The 17,641-nt window shown below is 33.2% G+C and overlaps 1 protein-coding gene across 32 annotated transcripts in view; it reads left to right on the plus strand.

The window, feature by feature from the left end:
- Positions 1-17,641, plus strand: part of LOC107143675 (muscular LMNA interacting protein) — a 251,194-nt gene that overhangs the window by 154,384 nt on the left and 79,169 nt on the right. For 31 of the 32 annotated variants that reach the window (XM_048805513.1, XM_048805514.1, XM_048805489.1 and 28 more), the window contains 2 exons: positions 3,603-3,647; positions 14,732-14,860. In XM_048805513.1, the coding sequence (XP_048661470.1) occupies positions 3,603-3,647; positions 14,732-14,860 (174 nt within the window). Of the gene's footprint in view, positions 1-3,602; positions 3,648-12,387; positions 13,447-14,731; positions 14,861-17,641 lie in introns of those variants that run through there. The other variant, XM_048805511.1, reaches the window with a different exon arrangement.

The raw sequence follows: 17,641 nt of genomic DNA on the forward strand, positions 1-17,641 counted from the left end.
CACTGGGTTGAAAGGGACAAATACAATAATAAGGTCCTATTTCTGAAGCATGTTTTCCAATGGAGGAGACAGACAGTATGAAATGAAAATAGAAAATGAGCAAAGTAATTTTCTTGTAGAAAGAGAGGAGAACTTTCTGATGGATGTTAAAACAAACTTTCAAAGTTGTTAGTTTTCAATCTATTGGTATGTTCATAGGATTTACAGTTTTCCTAGAGAGATTGTAATGGTTTAATTAAATAATAGGAAATTGTATAATGATTCATCCTTATGGGCTTTGGATGAAAGGATGATTTCTCTCAAAACAAGGAAAGGAAGGAGGAAAATTAAAAAGAAAGTCACTGCAATACAATATTACTCTACTTCTTTTTTGAACATTTTGTGATATTTTACAGTATATGTTTTAAGATAAGCTGGGAGTCAGTAATCCATCTATTCAGATGAAAGCCAAACTTTTCTTCAATTCATAGTGTGCTTGAATGATGGTTTTAAAGTAACTTAATTGATATTTTCCTAAGTGTAATATAAATAAAATTAGGCTAATAATACATTGAATAGATAGCAATTGTTAGGCTACTTGCAGTCAATTAATTTATCATCAATGTTTTGCTTATTTTTAGTGGGTACTAAATTAGTAAATGTTGTCTTATTTAAACCACAACCTTGTCATGCGAGGTGGGAGTTATCATCACAGAATTTCCATTTTACAGAGGGAGAAAATAAGCCTCAGAAATCGCAGACTAAGCAAAATACAACCTAGGTCTGCTCCATGACAAAACCTCTGCCACTGATGTTGTTGAGCTTATAGAAGCTGAGAATAGTTTGAGTTTTTAAAGACTTGTATCCATTAGTATAATTATTCTGGGTTTAAATTATATCTTAATGACTAATAACCATTAGTCTAAACTTGGAATGAATACTATCTGGTCTTATTAACAATTAAAATGATAATACATTTAGGTTTTCAGGCTTTTAAATCACTTGCTTTCATGTTTATTAACTCATAATTTATCAGATAATATATGAGTGATTATTTCTCATAACAGTTTTAAGTAGTTTTTTTTTTACCCTACATAAAGGAATGATTTTTTAATTGAAATTTGTATTTTATTTTCTGTTTACTCTATCAGTTTTAGAAGGGAATCCTTTTTGGAAGGGATTCTTTTTCTCCATGTTATGATGGCTTTTGTAAATGTTTATTATTTTCATTCACTGCTACCAGTTTAAATTCATTTCATTCATATAATTCAAAACCACAGTATGCTTTCTTAATAAAAAGCAACCTCAAAAAAAGAGAACCAATATTGCTATTTATCAAAATACCCTTGGATGGAATCATATTCTATTGATAACAGCTTATTCCATAAATTCTCTATATTTCATGAATTGCTTTTAAGTGCCAGGGAAATAAATGAGATAGGCTTATTAAATATTAGTATACAGGTAAGATCTCATTTTAATGAGCTCGAGGGACAGAAAATGTCATAACAATGAAAGCATATTTCTTCCAAAATATCACAATATATTGGAAAATATGTCGAACTTTATTAAGAATATTTCCTGCTACATATACAGGTATTCAAACAAAGGTCATCTTCTCCAATTTAGCCAGCTCACACACTTCTCTTGTTGCTATGCTTGGAAATATTGCTATGCTGGAGTGTTTCAGACGCAAAGTACACTAATGCAGTCATAGATCTTAGGTGACTAAAATCCACCTCCACAGATCTGCCTCCATAGGATTAGGGTAGAGGTTTGATGAATAACACGAAGAACTGTGTACAATTTAAGCAAGAAATTCCAGTATGTGAACCAGTCTCATTGTTCAGAAATTTTTCTGAAGTGTGTATGTATGTGAAAGGACTTGACAGGGGAATGGAAGAAAACTATCTGGGAGGAAGAGCAGAGTTTGTATGTAAAACACTTTAGGCCTCCTCTCTTTTTCCTATGGTGTTAGACTATCAAACATGAGTTGCAAGGAAAAGCATCTCAAGAAAATGGCCAAAGAAATTGGTTGTACTTTGTGTGCATCTGACATTATGGAAGATGAAGATGGTTTCATCCAAGCTAGCTTGGTACAGGTGGTGGCCTTGTGTAGTAATTTATTTTTTAATGAATTTTAAATCCTTACTTTTTCCCCTTAGTCTTTCCCCTAACTCTTTTAGTTCTTACATAACCTTACTGTATATTTTCTTTGAAGTCAGAAAATTTATTTCCATAATTTTGACTGTTCTTTTAGTTTTTAAGTCTTAAAAAATTGTGCTTCTATTTGTTTTTGATTGGTAATAATTAATATTGATAACAATTAATATTTATGGGGTACAATGTGAGGTTCGATCTATTTATACATTATACAAAGATTCAATCAAGCTAACTAGCAAACCTATCACCTCATCAATTTATCACTTTTTATGATAATAATGTTTAAAACATATTTTAGTAATTTTGAAGCATTATTATTCATTGTGGCTACAATGCAGTGCAATAATTCATTGAACTTGTTCCTTCAGCCCAACTAAAACTCTGTACATCTTTCTTTCTCTCAAGCTCAATATCTTCTTTTCTTTCCCCTTCTGCCCATCACCTTCCCTGTCCCCAGCCTCTGTTAATCACATCCCCTGCCCAGTACACCTTATTACAATAAGGTCATGAAGAAAAATGTTAAACAGTAACCTAATGTAAAGACAGAAGATCCTCCAAGTTATGGCATTCAGATTGACAGCAGCAAAAGAAATTAGAACTAGTGGGAAAGTATCTTCCAAAGATGGAAAGATACCATTAGCTAGAATTCTGTGTCCTGTTGAACTCTCATGGGAGAATAAAATAAACTAAAAACATTTTCAGATAAAAAAATGAAAGACAGTAAAATCTGAGAAAAATTATCAATGAATTTATTTCAGTAAGAAGGGAACTAAGGTGGTGAGAGAAATGGGAAGTTAGCAATCAATGAACATCAAGTTTTTACTTGTGCAACTGAAAAAAGTTCTTGTGATCTGCTGTACAATAGTGTACCTATAGTCAACAGTACTGTATTATTAAAATTTTATTAAGAGGTCGGTCTTTAGCTTAATGTTCTTATTAAAATAGAATTTTTTTTTAAACTAAGGAAATTAAATTCAGATGAAGAATAAAATACAGGAATCAATGATGAAGAAACAATATTAATATGCTGTTTAATAGTTTAAAACCAAATCATTTCCATTCTGAAGTCATGAAACTTAAGTTTCCTTTTTATGTAAAGAAAATTTAAGGAAAAAATATTTACAAAATTTGTATAAATGTCAACAATGTTCATATGTGTAAGTAAAATATAAAATGAAAAAAGTTAAATAGTAGGTAAACCTGAAGAATTTTTGATGGCATGTGATATTACTTACATTAAGAGGGAAAAGCAGCATATTAAATACCATATTCACTCTGAATAAAATGTATAGAAAAATATTTTAGGCAATGTACCAAATTGTTAAAAATCATTTCTTGTTAGCATGCTTTTATTTTTTCTTTATACTTTTTAAAGGCCTACATTACTTTAATAATAAATACCTTCAAATATTTAAAATATAGATATATTATTTTACTAAGATATACTGTTTGTTTTGCAGGCAAATCTCTCATCACCATCCTCTACAGTGTCTGAGAGTCAACTGGTATGTATTTTCTTACAAAGTCATAGACCTACTTCTAAAAATTTTGATTTCTCAAGACAATTTTATCTGAGGGAAAATGAATTGAGAATAAATTTACTGTATATAAGTTTGTTCACGTGCTTGTCTATTAAAAATTTACTGATGCTTTAGTAAATCCCCATGGTGGTTGTTTGGTCAGTAGACAAACTTACATAAAATCATACATAGACCTACTTGCCAGTAAATTATATTCAAGTTGTAGTGTTAGAAGGAGTTGGGTTGGAGAAAAAACACTACTGGAATTTACAGAAGAGAGTTCACCTCTTCATGAGGGAAATCCTGAAGGACTTGAGGAGAAGGTCACAATTGAATGCATAGGATAATTTTTGGGTTTGTAGAAATGAGAAACAAAATTTCACACAGGAGGATTAGTATGTGGATGGTCTAGCCCAGTGTTGAGCAAAGCAAATACAATGTGACTTGATAAGTGTAAACCATGTAAGCAATTTAAAATTTTCTAGTAGTTGTATTAAAAAATAAAAAGATAACATCAATTTCAATGATATATTTATTTAATGCAAGATAAATTTTTGCATGGTGAGGGAAGTCTGTCTTTGAAATCTGTGTATTTTACATATGTAAAGAATCTCAAACTAGTCACATTTTAAGACCTTCACAGCAGTGGCTGCATCAGGCAAAACAGATCTAAACTCTAGAATTTATTATTTGTTATAAAAATTAGATTAAAGAGGAGAATTATCTCTTTTTTAGTGTTTTCCATTTCTTATTCTTATAGTGATGAGCCAATTAAAATTATGGAATAAGTTTCCTAGATTATCATTCATTAAAGATTATCTTTACATTTTCAAATTTTTATTGTCTAAAATATTATATGTTCCTGAACAATAGATACCTTCAGTAAAATTAATGAAAATTTCTAATAAAGCAGTTTAATACTGACTTTTTCCCTTTTTCAAGCAATTCTTTTGGTGTCCTGCCAAAAGGGCAATATTTTTTATTTGTAAATTGAGAAATCATAAAAAGTATAGACTGATTCTGAAAATAGCATGTGTTTGTGTAATGTTGGTATCATTTGGGGGAACAGAGGGAAACAATAAGGTATACTTGAAAGAATGATAGATTGGGTATCAGAAAACCCAACTGATACTTCTGCTCTAACCCTAACTACGGTGCTGACATTGGGTAAGTCACAAGAAATCAGAGTCTGGGTTTCAATTTTCTAGCTGAACCTGAGAGCATTCAGTTATGTCCTTTCCAGCCCTTCCAGGACTGTGATGAGAATCTATGGTTACTAACACAGCAAATGAAGGAGTTGCTATGGTAACAAGCACTGCAGTAGCATAATGAAGTTGAATAGCTCCCACTTTAGTATGGAAATATTACTAATTTTTAAAATAATGACATTTGTTGCTTGAGAGTAATGTATGGGAATCGAGAACATTTTGGATATTTTTTTTATTAAATTCTATTCAGCAAAGTATAATAGAGATAAGATGGTTGGTGAAATAAATGCGTGTGTATTAATACATGTAAATTCTTAGCTTAATACTTTAAGAAATTATTTCAAAGAAGCAAATATGTATATATTTATATATATACATATGTGTATATACATGATGATTTTGAGACATAGTGAAAACAACTCCTTGTGAATTAAAAACAAATTATTTTTTTCTTAATAAAATATTCCTGCACTTATGTTCTCAGGGAGGTGGGGCAGGGATAAAATGTTTTTGCTTTAACGATGATTTTTTTGCATTTACTTTAAACATTTTCTCTAATGAGTTCAAGGCAATTCTTAACCAAGGTTTAAATTAAATTTTAATCTCAAAATGTCCATGAGATATAGGTAGGTTTCTGAAGGAATTACTCTCACTCTCTTCGATTGATATAATCATTTGTTTCAATTATTTATCACTTTGATTTCTATATCATGACATTAAACCTGTATTCACGCTTTTTGGAAATAAGATGTATCAGAGTGGAAATCATTGAATGCAATATTGTACATTACTCTTAAGTAATATAATTTATGAAGCTTTAATGGTTTTCATTTTTTATAAATGAGTTTTCAGTATTTGCCATCATGAATGATGTTCAGGATTAAGTTCAAAATAACATGAATAAAAAGAGATGTCTTTGAAAAAAAAAACTATGAGGCTAGGGATATGGCTCAAGCGGTAATGCACTCACCTGGCGTTCGTGGGGCGCTGGATTCGATCCTCAGCACCACATAAAAATAAAATAAAAAAATATGTTGTGTCCACCGAAAACTATAGCTATACATATCTTTTCTATATGTATGTATAGTATGATATATAGTATGTTTGTATAGCACATAAAACAAAATTATTAGAAATGTATTATATAATAGAGTTAAATTACATAAGTAAATATAGTGATTTTATATAAAATAAGCAGTTTATATTGAAATTATTTGTCGTCTATTTTAGGGGAGAAGCATAGTAAATTGGCTGGAGTGAAAGTATATAAAATCAATATCATAGCACAAGCTCAATACAAATCTCAAATTATTTTTGAGATTTGGCTTTTTAAATATGCAGTATATCATTTATTTCATGAGTTTTTATTTTTCAACTTGGCTTATCTATTTGCTTGCTTTTATTGCAACCGTGTCAATTCAATATTGGAAGGAAATAGGTCCAGGACCCTAACTCTCAAAATATTTTCAATGTGAGTTTGAAGAGGAGCACTTGCCTATCATGTGTGAGGCATAGGTTCAATCCCCAGTATGGAAAAAAAAAAAATCACTGTTTACTCTGGAAGCCAGATGATTTAGTATCAGGCTCTGGAGACAATTTCAGGGACCATTATGAATCTGGTTCACCAGTCTTAATTGTTCTTCTCTTAAACATCAATGTCATAGATCACATCTGGAAAGAAATTTCCCACCTACAATCTAGAGGTTGGAATTACCACTCTGTCAACCTGGATGGGTTATTGTCAGTCTTACACTTCACAATATGTGAAGTTATCAATATAGTCCTGTAGACAAGGAGGGTGTTATTATTGCACCTGAAATCTCTGAATTATGAAGAGGTAATATGAACAATCCTTTGACAAGAAAGAAATGGGGGCTCCCATAGTTTGAACAGATCATCCAGGGTCACAGTGTTAGTGCTCATCTTTGTTCTGTGTGACTTTCAAAGAGAAAGCAATATTGTTAATTTTAAACAATTCAAGGAGAATAAGAAAGTACTGATGAGGAAGTTGGAAAATTGGGCCTTTGTGGAAGTATTACCTTTATTGAACACCTCCCATGTCTAGCTCTGCTGGCTGTTTTTGCATTGCATGAAACATATGATTAGTTAATGAAAAGGGGAAGTCTGAGGTCTGGCATCTATGGACAGTGTAGTTCTAGTATGTTAAAAAGAGTAAGATGGAAGGGAAGATCTAGGCTGTAGATAAAGCTTTTCTAATTCCCAAACAGAATCATCAAAGTATTAAGTAAGGATGGTGAGGTCTCTTTTCTCTGCCCAAGAAGTCAAGTTAGGTTGGACAAGATGGGTAAGTTCTGGTCTTCCTTAGCAACAGGGGAGCCCAGTTTAGATGACATTTGGCTTTTGCTTTTGAAATTTCATGCCATTATGAATGTTCATTATTGTCCTGGATAGAATACTGAATGTAGAGAGTAAACAACAGTAGATATGAAAAAATAAGCGACATGGCTATATACAGGTAAAAGCAAAATGCAACTTACTGGAACATTATAAAGAAGAGTACTTCAACTCACAGAGACTTTGTCCCTAGTTCTGAATGCCAGCTGATGTGTCCTGCTGTACTGAAGTATGAGTCATTCTTCTGAGAGTCCTTAAAATCTCTGTTGTTTAGAATATTCCACCCTGAAAGCTTTTGTGTAGAGCTGATGTCTTCTTCAAGCTCAAAGGCAGTTTCTCCTTGACCACTTTTCCCCTGACATGACACACTTGAGAGCAACCTCATTTCTCATGTACTCCTCCTCAGGGTTGAGTCATGCCAGTGTCTTTCCTTTAATCACTGAAATATTTCAATTAGGCCAGTCTGTTTTGTTGTATATTCCACAAAATGTTTCTTGAGCTCACAATTATTGAAATCCTTGTATGTTTATTTTTATACACTCACTATAGGGTAATTGTAAAACTTTTTCGAAAAAAAGAAACACACTGAGTAGTCACTTTCCTTTAGATTATTTACAGTCAACATTCCGTATTTATAAATGTAATGTGTGTATATGTATATATGTGTATGTATATGTGTATATATATATATATACACACACAGACACATATTTTTGTCTTATAAGTTTCTTTTTTGATTTTATTTCTTTATAAAGCTCTGTCATGTATATTAGCTCATTGGATTCTCGTAGTCACCTTGTGGTTTTTTTGGCAAAAAGTATTTTCATTATTCTGACAAAAAAAAAAAAAAACCCTGAAGTGCAGATGTTTACATACCATGTCAATGATCTCATGATAATGGATGGCATAAAAATCTTATTATTTTTTTCAGTCTTGGGAGCTTTACTGTACACCATAGAATTTTGAGATATTTGAGGTATTTTTTTTAAAGGATAAAAAGCTTAAGTATTTGCTTCAAGCATATACTATTATTAATTTTAAAATAATTAGAGCCAATAAGTATTTATTAATTAAATGAGTGAGTCAGTGAAATAATTTGGATCATGCTTTTGTCTCCAGCCTTGTGTGATAGAATGCTTTTGAGTTTGTACAAGCTTTTTGCCATGGGAATTCTAAAGAAAAAAATGACATTGGAGAATGAAGAGAAGACACTGAAGCAAATGGATAAAAGAGACAACCAGGGCACTTTCACAAACTCTGATCCATCGAATGAGTAGAATTTCTATCCAGGCTCAAAGAACTTGCTGGATGCAGTTGTGTCACTTTCTTACTATTTCATTACGTACCTTATCTTTCCAAAGGGAAAGCTGGGGTAAAAACAACAACAACAAAAAACAAACAAACAAACAAAAAACCCAAAAAAACAAATCTTGAATGCTGGCCCTATCTTTTTTCTCTCTTTTTACCCTATCACATCACCTTAGAGCTTACCACTGTAATCATAGGCAATTAAAAACATCAGCCCACTAGTTGAAGTTACTAATTTAAGAAAAAATGTTGCTCTAAGAAGCCATTATTTTAAAATATTGATGGTGAATTTACCAGATCAGTGCTGGCAGTCAGTCTTTTACTCTGGTCTCCAGTCAGAGGTAGTACCAGTTTACCATCATAGAATTATGATTATAAGTTCCCAAGAATGAGAAAAAAATATCTACTTTTACAGTACCCTTAGTAGCAGTGTTCAATGTAAGTGTGTATATGATGGATCATGAATACAAGCAAACAGTAGGCTTATACTAGTGTTCTGTAGCTCATTAAAACCTGCTCCTGAGCCCCAGAACTGTACTCAGTCTAGCTCTTAGGCTTTTTCTCCTAACAATAGAGTCATATGTGATCTCTTCAACCCCACTCCACTCTTCAGTCTTGAATTCCTCCACAAATATACATCATTGTCTTTTGGAGCTGAGTTTTGTTGCTTATCATCTGTGAACAGAAGGAGGATGACAAAAGTTTCTTTTCTTTTAAGAAGAAAATCTTGTCAGGTCTGGCTTTGACTTTCTCTGTCTCTCAGAGATGATGACTTCAGTCTTCCACACTTATCTCTGAAGAAGAAGCACACCAACTCACTTTCCTTCTCTGGTCTTTATTTGTGAAGGGCCATGAGGATCTTCTATATTGCCAAGACTTTCTTCCTGGGTTTTACTGTAATCAGAAAGTCAATAAATGCAGGAAAAATAATGGGACACTCCAAGTTGTCAATCTGTAACTCTTACAGCCTTCTTATTAGATAATAACCAGTGTACTAGGCTTCTGCCTATCCATTAATTTATTTATTCTGCAAATATTTATGAAGATCTACTAGTTGCCAGGTATGATCCTAGGTATTGGGGCTTTAAAAGTGAATAAAACAAAGATTTGTGACAATGAGTACAAAAACCATCTGTCAGATGGTGGCAAAGGCTCTAGGAAAAAAAAAAAAAAAACAACAGGCATGTAAAGGGGTGGGGGATTGCTATTTTATATGCATCACTGGGAAAGACCTGCTCAATAAGGTGAAGAGACTGAAGAGGAGAGAAAGGGAGACCTGGAAAGGAATAAAAACGTTCCAGACACAGGGAAGAACAAGCACAAAGTCCAGGAGAAGGGAGTATCACAGTGTGTGAGCTACAGTGAAGAGAAGGAGAGACAACAGGGAGCTGGTAGGACCTCAGGCTGGAAACGGAGGGGCTGGTTGTGGACAGGAACAATCAGGTTATATGGCACCTTGTAGGTATTGCAAGGGTTTTGGACTTCACTCTGAGTGATAAGGAGAAGCCTGGGGGAGTTTGAGAATTCAGGTTACATGGTTTGACCTGGAATTAAGTACATCACTTAAGAGATGAATGACATGATGTGATCCATACTATAGTCATTCTGTGCTTTATTCAACTAGGTTGTAAAGCCTTTGAGAACAAGAGTTGAATCTTATTCATCTCAGTAGATATTATAGTTTACGACATAGACTCGGTCTCAATTGCAAAATGACACTGGAGAGCATCTGACAGAGATGTGCTTCAGAGTTGCAAATCAATTCCTTTGTCTTGGAGGCACTTCAAAAATGATTATGCCCAGTGTGAATCAGTTCTCAGTAAGTTCATCACAATGAACTGATATCTTTTATTGGAAGAATACTATTGTTTTTTCTGTGCCCTATTTATTAACTATGAGAGTAGGTTCTTTAAAAAAAAATCCTCTTAAGCTGGAAAGAAAATTATGGAATAACTTTCCTGACATGATTAAACAGAACATTACGTCATGACTCTAGTTCTTCTACAAACGCTAAAGCAGATGAAAATGAGAAATGGCTATTTGGGGGCTAGTTAAGTTGTAATAATATTGGGCAATGACAATCTTATAGTAATGCTGTTTTATAGACTCTTCTAACTTGATCAGTCTAATTTTCTTCATACTCATATGGATACAAATTTAACAAATCAGATTTGCCAAAATCCAAGTAGCACTTCAAGAGAACGTCTACTAGAAGTTCAAAGATAACAGGTAATTATACAAAGAATGCAGTGTAGATTAGAAATTAATAAAGGACAGTTTATTCTAAAGGCTTCCTTTCTGTCTGGAGGCAGAAGACCAAAGAAATAGTCTTTAGGATGGTAACCCAGGAAAGATCTATATCTTGGTAAACAGCACATTTTAATGGTATGAACTCCAATACAAGGCCTTTTAATTTTTAATGTGCACATGAATCACTTAGGAATTTATTAAAATGCATATTTTCATTCAGTTGGTCTAGAATGGGACCTGGGGATTTGACACTGCTGGCCTACAGACCCCATTTTGAGTGGAAAGGTACTAGCAGACAGCTCTTTTCTTGGAAAGAAGCATTAGTTTACTGTGTGTTGCAATTTAGGCTTTAGCAAATATACATTACATGACCATTTGACACTGAGGAACAAGGTATTAGGAAGAACAGAAAGGAAGCTAATATTCCAAAAGAGCCTCATGTGTGTCAGCAACTGAACCAGTTTTTTAATAGTCCTATTTTATAAACTTTCTAAAATGTGCTTTGAGACTGTTATGGATTTGAATATGTAGAAATAAACCATATGCAATAATTCTATATGGTATGATCCCTGAGGCAGCAAGACAATAAGGAATAAAATGTGTCACTATCCATTATTAAAAGGCAAAATCATGGAGTAGAATTATAACCCTTTAGCAGTAAGTCTAGACATGTCAAATGGCTTTCCTAAGGTCATATAGTCTATTAACTGCATTTTAAAACCTGACATCTGGTCTTTGATACTCTCTCCCTACCAATATCATTCTATTGCTTGGGAATAGATTAAATTTTGATGTCTTGGCCACATGTTAATAGTCTTTATAGGTGGAGTAGGTTGTGTGTGTGCATGTATATGCATAAAAGCAGGCAGGTAAATGAACGGATGAATGAATTTGTATATTCATAAGGACTTAAACTTTTCAGGGTCCACAGTACTCTATAAATATTTAGGAAGTCTGGTAAAAAGAAAATTAAAATGACATAGAAAGAGGCAACAATGGCTACAATCAAGGATATGGCAGTTGGCAGTGAAAATAAGCAGAAGCAATGAATTTAAAAGGAACCAAAAGTATAAAAATACAAGGCTTTGCTATTTGAACAACAGAAGTTTTAAAGAGCTGCCTATCTCAAAATGGGCCAAGTTTCTATCTCTACTATTCTCTCTCTCTCTCCCCACTTCGGAATAATTAAAATCACAAGTTTGACAGTCAAACCAGACCTTGCTTTAAACCTTGACTTTACATATTAACGACATGACTTTGACATGTGACTTACGGTCTTTAACTTCACACAGAGTTTATAAGGATTAATAAGCATGTAGAACAAGAGCAACGTGCAGAGGCTTCTATGAGCATGATTTGCTGTGTACTGTGCTTTGTGGAGGATGCATGATTCAATTTCTAACGCAAGAGAGAGAGAGAGAGAGAGAGAGAGAGAGAGAGAGAGAGAGAGAAGAGAGTTGAGCTTGGAATTTATAGTAAAAGGTCATATGAAGGGAAGCATAAACAAAGTCAAAGGCAAACTATATCTAGTCTTCTTTTGTCTTGACCTGACTTCCATGACTATGAAATACTAACCACTATACCAATGAGTTAAGGTGCAGAAGCAAAACAAGACTAAGAAAAGAGGCAATAATAGAACTCAATAATCAGGGCAACTGTATGAAGAACAATGTAGGATGAGGAAGGTCCACAGACTTCAGTCAGACTAAATGTGGGGCACAGATTCCAAGAAAAGAGCATGTGGAAAATCTGGTCGTGGAAATAGGGCATGGTCTTTGATGGTAGACAATCATCAAATCCAGGAAACTCATAGGAACCAAGGAACATAAAAGCTAGCAGAAAAACAAATACAAAGCATTCATAATGGGTTCTGATATCTAACCAATCCCAACAGTCTCTTTCTGATCTCATTCTGGAGGGTGCTGATCACAAGTCAGATGATCTGAGTGAAAGGCTCCTAGGCAATATAAATCAAAACATTTGTCTTCTAGCAAGACAGGGACCAGGCAGTCATGTTTTTCTGACAGGGAGATCCTTTGACCATGTCAAGTGCTGCTGCTGGCCAGATTTCTTCTCTCTGCACACTGATACTGACCTGAAATCCTAGTGTTCCGTGTTGGTTTTAGATCCTTGTAGGCCCTGGGAGGTAGAAATGCACTTATTTTCTGTATTGATTTCACAAAGGAATATAAGAGAAGGAGAAGTTTCAGGAGTAGGAGTGGAAGGAGGCAAAAATTAATCAGAAAATCAAATGGAAAAGGGAGGCAGGAAGTCTGTACGGCTGAAGATTGTGGCCCAGATATCTGGCATCTTCTTATCACAGGTGGCTGTACATATCAGTTATGGCCTGGGCTTTGTTTTTGTGCTATATTTATTGGAAAAATATCACTGTCATACATATACTTAACTGTGTGATTTCATGAAATATTGCATATTACTTGCCATATTTTTCCCCTTTGAGAGAAATCAAAGTTTTTAAAATAGGAGATATTCCTCAGCCAAGGAAGAAAGACACTTTTCTCAATCTGTATTTATTTCCCCAGTTGGCATATACATGAAGACAACTGGGAAAATATCAATTGGAAAAGGTATCACAGAACGGCATTTATTCAAGGTGATTTAATGGAGAAGAGATATAGATGTAGGTCCTTAAGGCTTAACTTGTGAACATCAAAATGGACTGAGAAGAGCTAGTTTACTATTTTCCAAAAAAGTGGCTCAACTTTTTATGGAATTCTTATTTGGGATGCTTTTGGAAACTTATCAATCATTTTGTGACATTTTACAGTGTATCAAGGTTTTAGAGTCTGTGAAACATCATTTTGAAATTGCCTCAAACCAGAGCATTCTCTCTCTCTCTCTCTCTCTCTCTCTCTCTCTCTCTCTCTCTCTCTTATATTTTGTCAAATCAACATAGGGAACAAGTTATGAATCTTGAGAGAATAACATAGAAAATAAAGCTCTTCTGATTTTCAAATTATAGAAAAAATGTTAGATATAAGAAAATGGGGGAATCTAGTGTACAAATACACAAAAGTCTTAGGGAAACTCAGTATAGGAAATCTAGTTGGATACCAGGAATGTTTGAGGACTCAGTTCTGGAAGGTCTCAAGTGTCACTCTGAGCTTCTTCTTGTTGTGCTTTGCTCTAATCTTGATTTCAGTAGATCCACATTTTAAGTTGAAGTAAGGCTTTTCACAGTTCCCACACTGACATTATAGTTTCTATTTTCCAGTGATACAGGCAATTTAAATCCCTACATCACATTTTGGGGAGGAAAAATGTATTTGCTAGTCACCCCCATGTTGTCATATATGTCTTCTGAAGGCCCTTCTCTGTGTATTGGGGGACATGGGAAATAGTTTCTGGAAAACGAAAGTTGTAATAGACTTGGTGGTTGTTCCAAGGTCATGTATCCTGTCATGCCTGGAATGAAAACTGGCAGAGAAGGATCTCAATAAATATTTATCAAATGAAATATTGGTTGAACAAATGTACTGCCAAGGGAAGAATAACATGTTTGTTTTGATAAATGAAGAGAATTTGCATTTTGAATGTTGTAACAGACTGTGTGTGTGTGTGTGTGTGTGTGTGTGTGTGTGTAGTGCTGGGAATCAAACTCAGGGCCTCATACTGCTAGGCAAGTGCTATAGTGCTGAGCCACTACCACAGTCTGAGAGTAGGTCTTTACAATTTGAATGCTGCCACAATCAAGCAACTAATTGATTATGATTAGTTAATAATCATAATTAACTTCCAACTAAAGCTACATTAGTTAAAACCATTTGCTTTCCAGGCTGCTTATAATATATTTGTAAACTTATATTTTTAATATTATATTTGTAAATATTTTTTAAAATATATTTGTAAATATTTTTAAAATTATATTTTTTGTGACTTTAACAGTATTTATTTCTCTATTTTTTAAAAAATTTATCATTCATGAAGACTAAGCCTGGAGTAATTCGCCCAGTACCTGTAAAATCCAAAATATTACTGAAAAAAGAAGAGGAAGTCTATGAACCCAACCCTTTCAGTAAATACTTGGAAGATAACAGTGACCTCTTTTCTGAACAGGTGAGCATAAACTTGAGAAAATGTTTGATATTTTGATAAATTACTACATAAAACATAAATGTCTTTATCATCATACTTTGTGGAAGAAATGTGCATTTAATTAGAGTATCCTTGGTAAGAAAAAAATCAATTTTGAAAAAATAAATAGAAATTCTTATGTAATTCCAGGATATATTATGAAGCATCTCCATTTTTTTTCTGTGAAAATTTCTATGTAGAGCTGGTATTGTTTGTGAGACCAAGATATTAATATCTATGAAAACATCAAATCACTGGTTGGGTGGGTCATACAGGTGGTGCATTCTTATATCTAAGGTACTGCTTCCTTCTGAAGAGACAAATGCAGTATTTTACATTTGATATATTACAGTAGATAATAGTTTGGGTTCCTATTAGATTGGTAGAAATGATGCAGTCTGCTATATCATGTGGAACTAGTTCCAGGATGGGAGCTCCAGTCATCTTAATGCTTTGCTGTCATTTTGTTTGTGTGCAAAAAATTATATTACCATTGTATATGCTGTATGTTGGAGAGGGATAATGGAAAGTTGTCACTGGGGGCTTTATAAGATATTTAGGAATGTACTATGTGCCACATAAAGCTTCATAAATGATAGCAAAGAGAAACTTTACATCATTGTCTTATTAAAATGCAAGCAAAGGACATGGGCTCTACCTTGTGTATCAGCATTATTAAGTAGATGAACAATGTAAGTTTCTGGATATAACCACAACATGTAAAATGATCACATTTAAAATTTGTAACTAAATAGATTTATAAAGGAATATAAACTCTTATTTAAAAATAATGATTAACAGGGTTGATAAAAATATAAATTACTGTCGTATCTGTGATATTTAAGGAAGATTTTATCTGCTACATTATCAGCTCTATTACTCTGGACAAATTGTTTCATCTTTCTTGGTTTTAGTGTCTTAATGTTTAAAAGAAATTCTCAGATCAGGTACTTTTAAAGATTGTTTAAATTCTAAAATCTGGATTACTTTAAGTCTATGATCAACCATAGATGGACCTGAAATTCTTTGCAGCCTTGAAAAAGTTAATTTTAAATATTTTTTCATGATTCACCATTGATTTTATCTATGCAATGGAGATAATGCTGGGTGCAGTGGTGCATGCCTGTAGTCTCAACAACCTGACAGGCTGAGATGGGAGGATCACTTGAGTGTAGGAGTTCCAGACCAACCAGGGCATCATAGAGTCCCTACCTAAAAACAAACAACAACAACAAACAACCAAAAAAAGAAAAGATGAAAGTATTTTCCACTTATTTATATATATTTTGTGATACTGCTGTAATTTTGATAAGTTTGAATATTTTAGAAGGCGCTAATATCATTAAAATGATAATTAGGGCAATTAACTTCTATTCTATGGAAAAATATGATACTCAAATAGAGAAATCTTATTGATCTATAAGTTATCTTCATTAATTCTACACATACCAGAAATGAAAATTCCTGTTAGGAAAGCATATTTCATCAACAATAAAAATATCTACAAAATATCTATTGCTTGCTTGACACTAATATTTTAAAAGCTTAATGTGAAGTTTTAGTGTGAGATCCTTATAAAACTTATAAAAGCAATCTAGTACTTATATGAAAAACAAACTGTCCAGCAATTCAATTCCATTTATTATCCATGTAGTTTACATTCCTCAAAATATGATCTAATGTTATAAAATAATGATTTTATTCTTCTTTATAATTTAAATTTTTGCATTTAATTCAAACAAGAGTCCTTGCAGAATATCAAGTTGATCTAACTATAATTTATCAGCATTTACTAATCTTCTGAAATGACGAGTTCTATTTTCAAGAGCAGGAAATTCTTGTCACTAGAAAGAATTGCCATTTCTTTTCATTGCTTTTACTAACTCTATAACAAGTTTACATCTCTGTATATGTTGCATCATAATCTATTATTTTCAGATATTTGTTGAATATGTCACGTATTTTGCAAATATGAAGAGGCCACAGACGTAATATTATTTGTTTTCTTTAAACCAATTTATTTTTGTTTGTATTCCTATTTCAGTGTGGAATGTTGAAAGTTACATGAGATTGCAGACTGTAAAAATTGAAATAAGTCTAGCATACTACTTAAAAGTGAAATAGAAGAGTCCACTGTTCTTATTTATTGACCTTGTATGAGGGAAATGTATGATTGATCCTGGGGCCACAGGAAATTGCATATTAACTATTAACTGGCTTCTTTATATTGAGCTCAAACTACCATCCAATTGTGCCTAGAATCTATGATGGAAGGAGATACCAAAATGTAGGTACTTCAGTCTACTTAAAAAATAAATTGAGTAATAACAAGTTATCATCTCAGCATAGCTACTTCATCAGAGCTTCAATAGAAGAAAGTGTACTCAAATTCAGCTGTAGTCACCGTCGTGTTCTCTTACACTGTTGCCACAGAATAAATTGAATGGTTCCAAACTTGGTTGATCTCACCCACCCATGTAATAGAAAATTCTTTTGCCAAACATTTGGGCCAAATTGAAGCAGCTCACATTCACTAATCTGCCTTGTACTGGGGACAGTTCCACATGAAAGGAGATGTTGGATGGGATTGTTAAGTCAATAAATTTTCCCTAGCAGATTTACTGCCATAAAATATGATTTCAAAACTCTCTGCTACAGAATGTCAGATGCTAAAGATGATGAGACTGGACAGAGATGTATTTATTGTAGTTCAGAAAGGTACAGCCAGGAAGCCTTTTGAACTGATTATGAGCTGAAAATTTG

Source organism: Marmota marmota, unplaced genomic scaffold, assembly GCF_001458135.2.
Source record: "Marmota marmota marmota unplaced genomic scaffold, marMar, whole genome shotgun sequence".
In the NCBI taxonomy this organism is placed as follows: domain Eukaryota; kingdom Metazoa; phylum Chordata; class Mammalia; order Rodentia; family Sciuridae; genus Marmota; species Marmota marmota.